Genomic DNA, 13051 nt, shown 5'->3' with positions numbered 1-13051 from the left:
TTTAGACAAAGAGCCACATACTGAGCATGTCCATAATTTCAGACACCGATTTCTTCTTTTCAAATTTGTTAAGCCAATTGAAAACCATAAATCCGGGCTTCCTTACCAGACACGCAGAGGAAGTCGTCAATGGAAGTGATGTCATCAACGGCATCAGTGAGCACATGCACTTGCTTCTCCCACTGTTCTTTGAAGAGATCCATGTTGTCCTGTGCCACCTTACTGTTGGGCTTGGCAGCAAGAGCCAGAGCGGCATTAATCACCTACAAACCAAGTTTCAAACACTTAATCATTTGGGGAATTCTCTACTATACTGGTCTTTTGAAAGTAATAACACAGGGTAGGGGTATCTGCTACAAGTTTGCCACTACATAGATTAACTGGTGAAAAGCTGGCATCCAAATAAAATCCCTTCAACATCTTAATCAATTTGCAAGTAATAAAAATAAAATACGCATTTAACACATGTAAAGGCTTATAGGTGAATAATTTAAATTGCGCCTGTGACGGATGCATGCAGCAAAATACATTTTAATACCTGAGGACAGAGAGCCTCCAGCTGAGAGGCTGCCATACGGACCAGTTTCACACCTTCCTCATTGTTGGAGATGGAACAAGCGAGGTTAGCGACCTGAGAAACAGCAAACCATTAATAATCATTAAGCCGACAAAACACATTTACCATACTATACACAATTATATACTTAATCTCTTCCAAGAGGCCATCGATAAATTCAATAACAGAGCTGCTTCAGTTGACGTTTCTATGTAGCTGAAGTATAAAAATGTCCCTGGAATGCCGGTTGTTGAGAACGAACCGCTTTCATCACGGAAGTAAAAGGCAAATAATGATATTTTACTGTTGACAGTATACCAGAGTAGTTGGAGCGCTAGACTGAATTATAATTGGTACATTTCCAAAACCAATTCACCATGGGGCTCATCTTCAGTTGCACAATGCGCTACTGACAAAGGGATTGTGCTCTGCAGCGGTTAGCAAAAGCAAGGTGGACTGAAGGTCTGGAATTGAATTTGTTGTTTTTACTACTTGGTTCCCAGTACATCAATCAAACAGCACCTTCTTTGTCTTTCCCAATCAAGTGGACACATCCCCACATTTCAATTCAGTCTAGCTACAGGAAATCTAACGTAGAGATCGATAAGAGAACGGGGCACTGTTGCTTTGAGGAAGCAGGATTGAATCACTGTTCAGAACTTACTTGGGATAGGGTCGTTCAAGGTCCTTTAAACCAGAACAGGAGCTTTAAAAGGATTTTAAATTATATATCACATATGGGGGGGGGGGGGGCGGCTGTTGAACTAGGGCTGCAGACCAAGGGGAGGGGGATTGGACAAACTGAATAAAATGAATGGATAAACAAAAGAAATGTAGAGACTCACATTTAAATAGGATATTTTAGTAATAGCATGGGCATAAAATGTAGGAGCTGCTGCTGGTTGAGAATGCAGAAAATCAAAAGGGGAGACAGAAGTCACACTATGTCTTCTGTGTTTACTTGTCTGTGTCTGCTGTATTGGAGAATGAAGCACCAGCATGTGTTTAAACAGCAGTTCATATTTGCTCAGGCATGAGAGAGTTCATGTTAAATCTTCAGTAGCAGAAAGGGGTTTAGAAATGCAAATCATATAATCTCCAGTCCATCATGACAACTACAGCTACTGTAAACACAAGAGGCTCTGGCAGTGATGAAACCATGCTGGTCCTTCAAAGAAATACCAAATTGCACAAAAAGTGTGTGCAAATGTATTTAATGCAGGGAGCTAGATCAGTCAGTTTAAGGGTCTACAAATATACCAAGCACAGAATGTCCATATTTTTGATGAACACAACATGCATCTGTGTCTCCTCTGCTTAATTCATCCACTGGGTTCTCTTCACACCAGCAAACCCTTATTTAAAGTTACTGCTCTGCTATGAAACATTACCAAGTTTACCGTGAAGCTGGTTTATTGACACATTTAATCCAACTGCAGCTGGAAATCTTAGTGAAGTACTTCTTCCCAAAAAAACTGCAGCATTTAAGAAAGTGACTATCCCCAGTTCCCCCTGACCATCACTAATAGCCAATAAAATTAGCTAAAAACAAAAAATGAATTAAATGCATTAAAAAAAGTAGGAACTCTCAAAACTGGGGAACCAGTCTTCCAAACAAAATCTTTTCAGACAAATCGCATACAAGAAAAGATAAATTAAAATAAATTAGTGGTTAGGGCTCTGGACTCTTGACCGGAGGGTCGTGGGTTCAATCCCAGGTGGGGGGACACTGCTGCTGTACCCTTGAGCAAGGTACTTTACCTAGATTGCTCCAGTAAAAACCCAACTGTATAAATGGGTAATTGTGTGTAAAAAAATAATGTAATTGTATGTAAATAATGTGATATCGTGTAACAATTGTAAGGTCGCCCTGGATAAGGGCGTCTGCTAAGAAATAAATAATAATAAATTAAAAAAACATCAGCATGGTTAACAGCCAATTTGCATTTCATATCATTGCTAGCAATAAAGCTGATCAAGCTTTAATAAAAAGGGCACATCTGTATTAAGAAGCCACCCAAGGCCACAATGCTAGTGTAACAGTGTATGAAATTTCGAATATCCAAGCTTAACAGAATCTCATCCAGGGAGAATCTACCGGGGAGAGTGACCAGTTGTCATTTATTATTTATATTTAACTGTAGCATTCCAGTTATTCATGCTTCTATATACAAGAACCCAGAGACAGCACCAATACGCTAACTGCAGCTTTCAAATCTCCATTGGTCTCAATTCTCAAAATTAAAGAAACTGACAATTTAAAAAATCACCTCCAGCTACAAAGAGCTAGTTAAAAACGGCACCATGTGACTCCAGGTGCACAACTTGAGGGGGGGGGGGTTACACATTTCAACAATTCTTTTAGTTGTTGAAATAGCTGTACATATGGGTGAATGCACACCACCCACCCTCAAATTCAATAACTAATTGCTAAGAAACCAAACACAGCTTTGAAAACTAACTCAGTGCCGTAAAGGAAGAGCAGGGCATAAAAACAACTGTACAAAAAGAATGCACAGGGGAGTGAACTCTGCCCACAGTACACCTGATCACACAATTCCAGTCCTTTTGAGACCAAACCTTTTAGCCTGCCACACAAAGTAAACTACTGCTTCTAAATGCCAGGTAGAGAGTTTATACCCCAGATACAGTGTGTGAAATACACTAGAGAGAGAGACATTCCTCAATGGTACCACTGAACATCCAGCACATGTCTGGAGATTGAGTGCTTTAACTGCCCTTCAGATGAAAGATTGCAGCCAGTAAATGTCCTCCTTGCAAGAACACATTAGGATTTCCATTCACTTTAGTAGCAGATGCTCATGTTCGAGGCTAAATTCGTTAAAATGGCAGGAGAGAAAACAAATGTGCTCTAATCTCCTGGGTACCAGGTAAAACCACCTGGAGGGGTATTAATACAGTTGATGAGAAGTAGTACCGGAAAGCTGTTTCACAGTACTACCTTTACTTGCAGTCACAATGGCACCGAGTCACTGACCTAATAAATGGATCCTGCGCATGCATAAGAATGGGTACTGTACAATGCACCGGAATTTCTTTTTGGGAAGCATGGCTACTCCACCCACTGATACTTCAGAATTGACTGTGTATACGTAGATGCACCAATGAGTGTAAAAAAACAAAACAAAAAAAAAACCACTACAGGGCATTAAAAAAAAAAATTCAGGATAAGATTAAGCTTAATGATTAGGACAAGATCAAAATAATAATTTTTATTTAAAATGAGCCAGATTTCTTTAGTTACATCTGATACTGTTGGTATACAAGTGTAGTCTGGAATGATCTTGCATATGTGTAACAGTGTGTGTGAATGTTTCTATACGGAAAAAAAAAACAAATTTTATATTATATATATATATATATATATATATATATATATATATATATATATATATCACACACATACACACACACACACACACAAATCTCAAGCAACACTTTCCAGGATTTGAGAATTATTTAAAATTTCTGGACCGAGAGTCCTCCAGGCAGAATTTCAGTTTATTACTAAATTGATAAAATAGTCATGAAGAGCTTAGCCTTCAGCCATGTCTACGTGGCCCAAGAGAATAAGGGGAGGGAGGAGGGTTACACCATGCTGCAGCCTTGCCTTGGATTAATCATGGTACAGTCTTCAATTTACTGCCTGGAGAGCCTTTTACATTTTATTAGGATTTACATTGATTAGAAAGCTTGAACTAATTTGAACAAATACTACAGCTGGTGGGGAGTCTACGAGGTCTGCCTGGTTATATTGTAATATATTAGACCAATAAAAATCTGGCAGCCTAAATCAGTAGTTAGGATGCACTATTAAAAAAAAAAGAGTTTTATTCACCATCCCCCACCCCCCAAAAAAAGGATACATACTACCCCAATACATTAAAACAAGGCATGTCAGTAAGAGTATGTAATAGTATGGTGTGGCAGAATCCTATTAGGCTGAACATAAATGTAAAGGCACATGTGTCTAAACTGTCCTTGCTTTGTCCTTTTAGTTGTCATTGCACCCTGCAGATTGTTACTGTGCAGAGTTTGTCAAATTTCCAAGAATCAAACTCAATTATGGTGGTCTGGTGTCTTAAAGTCCCACAATACCTTGCAGCCATGTTATACACTTTAAAATGCTACTTTAAAAACTACTATTTAAAATCAATTACTAGTGAAGACTGGGGGGGGAGAGCCAACCTTTCCTCGGGCACACACACAAAATGCCTCAGCTCGACATTGCCAGAATAATGAACACTTCACAATTAGGACTCCTTTCCTTGTATTTATCTTCATTTATGTTTAAATATAATTTTAATATGCATTCTGGTCAAAACACCACATGTTAAACAGCAGCTGTATGAAGAACAACTTCTTGCAACAAAATTTATCATCAAAACTCAGGGCTAACCATTCTGAAATGCATAGGCTGCAACTAAATGGGAGCGCACAACTGAAGCACATGAGGTTGCCATGACCTGGACTGATGCATCCAAAAACAAGGAAAGACCGTTTCAAATCCCATCAGAACTGCATCTTAAAACAAAACTAGCAATGCAAGTGCAACATAAATACATTACATGCCCCCCCCTGTTAACTGTACACAATCTGCTTTCTTTGCAAACTGGAGCAGGCATTACTTCAAATGTACAATATGCATGATTCCTTTCATGACCACTGGATACTTAAACCAAGATCTCTGCAAAGCGTTGATACTTTGATAGCAGGCTACTCATCAACCTTGAAATCACCCTGTACAAGTCAAATACATTCTGTATTAAAATATCCAGAGTCAACATACTTGACGTTTTATAAGAGTATTAACATCACACACCCGTTAAAGGGCTTAATTTGGGTGGAGTTTATGCAAGTACCTTACAGATGCACACACGCAATCTGGATATATTAAGACACTAGAAAAATATAAAATCATTTGAGGATGAACAAATCTGCGTAGAACTACTCTTTAAGACTGCAAAGGCAGGTGATATAAATGATACAGCACAGAGAGGCATGCCATTCTCCAATGTGATTCTCAACATCTGCTACAAGTGTCTCCTAGAGAAGGGGGGGGGGGGGGGTTGTAAAGGCCATCAATGCAGTTCAAAAGGGATGCAGGGAGGTGAACTATAGAAAACTGAAAAGGTCCAAGGTTGTCAGCTCTGCAAAAAAGCGCTTCATTTATTTCTTCTAAAATATAAAACTTGCACTCCAAGAATGTATAATTTGTTCACGGCTACAACACTGGGGCTGTAACTTGTAGTTTCAACATGCTATACATGTATTTTATTGTACATTTACTTGAGTTGCTGTACAAGCAGATGGATATCGACATTTAGTGTCAATCCCCAGTCTTGTCAATCCATCGCCTTTCACAAACAATAACTCAAATAGTTACATTAAGGGGATTGCCCAGCATGCCTTGTAAGTCTGAATCTCTTACTATTTAAGCAATTTGGTTAGGAGCCATCTATTCAGCACTGCCAGCTGCTATAAAGTCACCAGTTATGACTTGAATGTTCAACGCAGTCCCTTCTGCAACTCCCCTCTTGTCTATTTTGCTGCAGGGAGAGTCAGATTTGGTTGGTAAAAACAGGAGAAACTGCAACTCGGTTGGAGGTTAATAATTTTATTTAAAAAAAAAAAAAAAAACACAGAAGCCATGAAAAATCCTTGTATAGCCATAAAGTGATTTAATGTGTTGAGGTGGCCATCAAAAGCTCAATAGAAGATACTATGGGGAGACTATTAGAACTTTATTAGTGATCTAAGCAGATTATATAAAGTATCATATAGTACATATTCCGGGATAATAAAACAGCTAAGTTGATTAGGATGACAGTCAAAGTAGTACTTAAGGGAAAGAGTATGAAGGGGAAAAAGAACACTGACTGTAAAACAGGTTTTCAGAAAAGGCTGTGGTAGGGACTTACCTCAATTAGCTTGTTGGCATGTTCACGGAACACTTGGGCATATTCCTTCACCTCCTTTTCATTGCCATTCTTGGCAGCTTCAATAAGGACCAACAGGGGAACGTTGGTCTCCAGGAAAGAGTCTGAAACATGGTCCATGACCGCTTTGCGCAGCTAAGGATGGGGCGGGAGGGGGAGAAGGGGAGAGATATAAAAACATACATGAAAATGACAATGTTTTAATCCGTCTGCCATTATACATAGTGTAAACTAAATGAGGCAAGCAGGTGTTAGGACACAGTCTAATTAAAAGACCAGTTTTCATTGCTCCTGCTGGACATCAGTGGTCATACATGTTGCAAACCTATAGATTTCAGCAATAGGAAGTGATCCATAAAAATCAGGGAAACTAATCAAACGGAACTGTACTTATGGGGCATTAACAACATGGATAAAAGCAGCGCACCACACCACACTCCTGCTGTGCATTGCCGTAGATTAACAGAACAGGCCCCCCCCCCCCCCGTTATTCATGGAGCATTTTGTTGACTCCCACAGGAGTTTAAAGTGAATGGCCAATCAATAGCCAATGTTACAGTAAAAAGTGAGAAATTTGGGGGGTTTTTTGAGGTTATTCCATTTCTCTGGCCATGTCACTGTTCTAGGGTTACAGCCGCAAACATAACAAGTAAATGGGAACCTGTCGACGCAGATCCCTGGTCTTCTTGGTCATCTTGTCGATGGCTGTGTTGAGAGCATCACTCTTCTCTTTCCTGCCCGTCTGCAATACATACATGATAGATCTGATCAGTAAAACAACGAATTTCCCCAACAAATCACAAGTTTATAACCATCACAAAATCACTTGGACCACTCACAGGAAAGGAAGAGCCTAGGATCTGAATGGCAGTCTCGCATAGAACAAAGTTATAGTAACTGGTGGACAGGAACTTGCATCTAGTCATCCAAAAACATGCATTAATAAAAAGGCATGGGACTAGACTTGCATCTGCAATTTTCTACTAATGATTCCTAAATTGGTCGAGAGAGGAGACAGACACGGACAGAATGCAGTTTGTGGATTGTCCCTGATGATTACACACAATCTAAGCCCCAAAAAAATAAATAAAATGGCCAGCAGGGTACCTAATCAAGAAGACACTTTGATTAGAAGAATGCTGCTGCTATTGGCTTTTAATAAATTTCATATTAGGAATTAAGCAGTGTAAATATGATAATGCAGTTGAGAACAAACTGCTAACTCTGTTAAGTGGTTAGAAAATGTTCAATAATTGTGCATTTTTTTTTGGTTCTCTCTCCAACAGCAGGAGAGATTTTGCATAAGGAAACAAAGCTCTCAAGATGACGCAACACATGGTCTGAATAACACTTCTTGGAAACAATGCATCATAGCCCAGGCTCAAACCCCAGGATTAGAATGCAACCGGGAGTCATTTGATTAGGCAGTAAAAAGTCATTACTATAACCCTAAAAACAAAAAAGATTTGAACATTTATATAAATGTTCTGGGGATGAAAGTATTCCAAAACCAATACCAACCTTCAGCACAGTGAGAATACAAATGGGAAGCATGGTATATAGATCTTTACCTACAGAGCAGTTAAGCAGCGAATCATTACACTGAAAAAGCTTTAATACTAAACTCTCACTACAGTAGGTTATGGAATACTTCCTTGTTCTCTCTAGTTGTGCCGAGAGAGAGAGAGAGAGAGAGAGAGAGAGGAGAGAGAGAGAGAGAGAGAGAGCGCTCGTCACTGCATGACGCCAGCCCGCCACCACTCTGTAGCAGCGAGTGGCTGCATCCCAATAGCACAGTATAGCATCTCTGCTGCTCTCTCCAGCTCTGTAGAAAATCTCAGTAAAAAGGAGAAGATTGCTCAGTGCACTACACTGCTGCTGGAACTGGCTCCCACACAGGGTCTCTTCATTGCCAGTGCTCAACAAGTTAAGGATGGTGGACCCCCAACTGTGGAAAAACGATGCCTGGGTCTTCAATTAAGCAAAATCGAGCTGACAGCTCGAGTGAAGAAAATGCAACAAACAAAAAATAAAATGGTTTACAGGGATTCCTTCGGATTTAGATATTAGTCAAATCATTTTTTTGTCAGAAGGAGAAAATTGAAACAAATTATTATCTAAAAACAACAAAATCACCAAAAGCAAGCAAAGGAGGATTAAATATCTATCTTGACATGGAATTTCTGCTTTTGTTACAGCTGGGGGGACCAAGCATTGCTTTGAGGAAAGTGCAGTTCCTTTTGTTTTTCCTCAAAAGGGCTTTTCTTCTTTGGATTCCTTTTCCATCTCATTGCTCCAAGACTCTGCAGAAGAGGACAGTTGAATGCAGCCTCCAATGAGCACAAAAGAATGGGTAAGTTTGCTCTTTCATACACTGGTCTGGGTTTGAATAAGACTGAATGAAAGCAAGGACTACGTATCAAGATTATTATTATTTTTTTTTTAAACCCCTCCAAAAATGTACAATCTTACTTCAGATTCATAATAGGGATATATTGTAAATGTACTTTAAAAATTCAATGCCGCTATTAAAAAAAAAAAAAGATTCACGCAGTAAGGTTTTACACAATGGAATGCCTGATGCAACAACTATTTGGGCTTCACCTAACCTTTCCAAAAAAGGTTATATCATATCATATTTTAAGTGGAAGATGGTTTCAAAGAATTACTTCCAAGATACAAAAAAAGAAATAGTAAGGTAGACCAAAGCTAAAGAATATTATAATTTAATATATATATTATATATATATATATATATATATATATATATATATATATATATATATATATATATATATATATATATATATATATATATATATATATATATATAGACACATACATATATATTTTTATTTGCTCGATTAAAAATGACAATTGTGGGCTTTTAGAAATCAAAAGCTCTGCTTGGATTCTGTTTAGCAACACTTGTAACTAAAATGGGCAATGCTTTGCATTTATATAGAAATTATAAAAAAATACATTGGGAGGTTTATTCTATAACCAAATCCTATGGTTACTGAAAAACTACTCTTACCAACACCAATATAATTTATAAAAACTAAAATAGGGGGATTTTTATTCTGCAACCAAATCCAGTTTCAAAAACCCTTACTACCACTGATATTTGATTAGGTAATGTTAACTAAGGTAAAGCTGTTCAAGATGAGGGTTAAATTAGGGATATGTAAAACCACTCAATTTTCTGGTTAATACGAGGAGAGATATAAAATAAAACCCACCACAGTACTCTTCTCCCCCTTCCCCTTATTTAACCCACAGGTTTCCATTCAAGGTGGCCATTGGTGGGACCAACACCAGTGGCACTCTATATGATCAGCATGCTGCTCCGCCTGTTGCCTGCATCAGGCACGGCCTGCCCTCAGAAATGTCGCTGCGAGGACTTGCTGTTTTACTGTGACTCGCAGGATTTACAGGCACCACCAGACGGTGTGGACCGGGGGGCCCTGGGTCTCTCGCTACGTCACAACAGTATCACCGAGCTGCAGCCAGATCAGTTCTCTGGCTTTAGCCAGCTCACCTGGCTCCACTTGGACCACAACCAAATTTCAACGGTGCGGGAGGACGCATTCCAGGGGCTCTACAAGCTGAAGGAGCTGGTTCTGAGCTCGAACAGCATTACCCAGCTACCCAACAGCACCTTCGTCCATCTCATTAACCTTCAAAACCTGGACTTCTCCTTCAACCAGATGACGTCCCTGGAGCCAGAGCTTTTTCATGGGTTGCGCAAGCTCCAAACCCTGCACCTGCGTTCCAACTCCCTCCGAACCACTCCAGTCCGGGTCTTCTGGGACTGCCGAAGCCTAGAGTTCCTGGACCTCAGCAACAACCGCCTGAGGAGCGTGGCCAGAAATGGCTTTGCAGGATTAATTAAACTAAGGGAGCTCCACTTGGAGCACAACCAGTTGACCAAGATCAATTTAGCCCATTTCCCCAGGCTGATCAATCTCCAAACACTTTTTCTGCAGTGGAACAAGATCAGCAATGTTACCTGCGGGATGGAGTGGATTTGGACAACTTTGGAGAAGCTAGATCTCACTGGGAACGACATCCGCTCAATCTCCCCGGAAGTGTTTGAAACCTTGCCCAACCTCAAGGTGCTCTTGCTGGACACCAACAAGCTAACCAGCCTTGACCCTCGGACCTTGGGCTTATGGAAGTCTGTAACTACTGTAGGGCTTTCAGGCAACATGTGGGAATGTACCAAAAGTATCTGCTCTCTAGCTACTTGGCTCAGCATGTTTAAGGGCAGGTGGGAACATTCCATAGTGTGCCACAGTCCGGAGTATGCACAGGGTGAGGATATACTGGACGCAGTTTATGGGTTCCAGCTCTGTCAGAATTTCTCAGCAGCAGTAGCTGCACCAACAACGGGTTCCCCAGAGGTTAGTTTGCCTCAAGAGACCCCAAGTGATTTTTATGGACTATGGATAACCCCCACACAGGACTTCCATGCACAGGATGTAGGGAGCTTCACTACAATGACTGTACCTGCCACAACTTCCCCCACAACAAACCCCACCACCGTGGCAGCAGCCGAGGTCAACACAGAGGAAGACTTTCCAGAGGCAGACAATACCCTCCTTACCCAACAGGTCATCATAGGCACAATGGCCCTTTTGTTTTCCTTCTTTCTTATTATCTTCGTGGTCTACGTCTCGCGCAGGTGTTGCCCGCCCACATTGCGCCGGATTAGGCACTGCTCAACCGTGCAGAACCGCCGACAGATGAGGACCCAGGTGCGGCAGCCCATGGCGGACCTCGCCACACAGGTTCCATATAATGAATACGAGCCCAGCCACGAGGAAGGTGCGCTGGTCATCATCAACGGGTACGGACAGTGCAAGTGCCAGCAGCTGCCTTACAAAGAGTGTGAAGTATGAACTGCCACCATCATGTTTTACCATTCACTCGCTCCCAGAAATACAGGGTTTTCAGTTAAGTGGGTGACTAAGTAAAAAGTATTTATTTTTTTTATTTTATATATATATATATATATATATATATATATATATATATATATATATATATATATATATATATATATATATATATATATATATTACACACACTTTTTCTTTAAGCATATCATGCTCCATTCATTTCAAACAATGGCAGTACAATGTGCTGGTGCTACTTGGAATTGGTCCTATGTTACCCTTCCCTGCCCAAAAAAATCTATATGAATTGTATTTCATATAGGCTTAATTCTGAAAAATTTGACATTTCACCAATATATTTATATAGGATACAAGCATACTCCAAGATCACCATTATAAATAAATAAATATTAATAAAACAAACATACAAACAAATTATAAAACGAGGAAAATGGATTAACTGTGAGGTATATTTACGTGAGGTATATTTACGTGAGCTAATTTATAAAATAAACCCTTTGAAAAGGAGGCTTGAGTTTTAAGCAAGTCTGTGCCCTTGGTAAAATAAAACCAACAATTCAAGAGACTGCTCTGCCCTCTTCTGACGACGCAAGGAAATTGTTCTGAAATCTGAGCATAATGCTGGGCCACATTGAAATGTATCTTCATTTAAATTACATTTTTTCTCCCATTTGAAGTGTTTATTGGAGAAGTCAGATTAATGTATTTCTCAGTTATAGTAATTGAGGTTGGGTGGTGTTTTTGTTTTTTTAGCCATACCAGCACTGTACTAAAAATAAAGCAATACATTTTTAGGGCCATTCAGAAACCCATGACCAGTTAAAGAGTGCAAAAGAAAAACTGCTTCTCACCCATTTCATAAGGTCCAGTTCCTAAATGTAAAAGATTTGATGACATCACTAGACAAGGACACATTCCTACTACTTCTGTTCAGTGTTAGTCATTCCATTTTACAAATTGAGACATTTGTTAAATATAGCAAAAACAGGAAAAGTGCCAAAAATCAGCCATTTACTAGAAATGCAATACAAATAAACTTGTGAAATTTGACAAACTCCAGGGGCAGGGGGGTGGTTGAGAGGAGGAGGAAGAGGAGGATTCTAGTGCTTCTGCCTCTGTTACTGTACAAGTAGGTGAGAAGGAAGCAGTGATCCATCAGGCAAGTCGCATTTAATTGCTCGCATGTTTCATTTATCCCAAGAACCCACTGTCAAGAGGTTTACAAGCCCTGGCCCTAATCAGGTGTGACAGATTCAAGACTGAGCCAATTGAAAAAGGACAGACAGAAAGAACGTAATATTCCGTCACCCACATGATTTCACTTGTGAGAACAGGCTTTCTAAACCCTGTAATGGTGTACAGTAATTGGGTACCTTTGAATGCATCTAAAACACATGATCCTCAAAAACAGAAGTAGCGATTTAGCACACGCAATTTATAAATCGTGAAAGACAATAGCAAAAATTGCCCATTGTTTAGAACCATGATGTACAAAGAACCAAGAGTTCTGCTTTGTATTAGGTATATTCTGATACTTCATTTTACAAATCTGCTAACAGATGTAAAGGAGCCACTGTTTTTCTTCCCTTGGAAAGGCTGTATAGAATGCAATC

General features: G+C 39.7%; 2 protein-coding genes across 2 annotated transcripts in view; one reads left to right on the top strand and one right to left on the bottom strand.

The window, feature by feature from the left end:
* Positions 1-13051, bottom strand: part of LOC131699666 (catenin alpha-1) — a 63060-nt gene that overhangs the window by 18947 nt on the left and 31062 nt on the right. The window contains exons 8-11 of the mRNA XM_058997102.1: positions 7178-7258; positions 6499-6651; positions 539-631; positions 107-263 (exon numbers count right to left, since the gene is read on the bottom strand). Coding sequence (XP_058853085.1) covers positions 107-263; positions 539-631; positions 6499-6651; positions 7178-7258 — 484 coding nt within the window. The remainder of the gene's footprint in view (positions 1-106; positions 264-538; positions 632-6498; positions 6652-7177; positions 7259-13051) is intronic.
* Positions 8267-11480, top strand: LOC131699667 (leucine-rich repeat transmembrane neuronal protein 2-like). Its single transcript, XM_058997103.1, has 2 exons — positions 8267-8869; positions 9799-11480. The coding sequence occupies exons 1-2, from the start codon at positions 8866-8868 to the stop codon at positions 11418-11420; spliced, it is 1626 nt and encodes a 541-aa protein (XP_058853086.1). The 5' UTR covers positions 8267-8865; the 3' UTR covers positions 11421-11480.

Source organism: Acipenser ruthenus, chromosome 23, assembly GCF_902713425.1.
Source record: "Acipenser ruthenus chromosome 23, fAciRut3.2 maternal haplotype, whole genome shotgun sequence".
Lineage (NCBI taxonomy): Eukaryota > Metazoa > Chordata > Actinopteri > Acipenseriformes > Acipenseridae > Acipenser > Acipenser ruthenus.
Note: the sequence above shows the minus strand (reverse complement) of the source record. Positions and strands in the feature narration are given on the sequence as shown.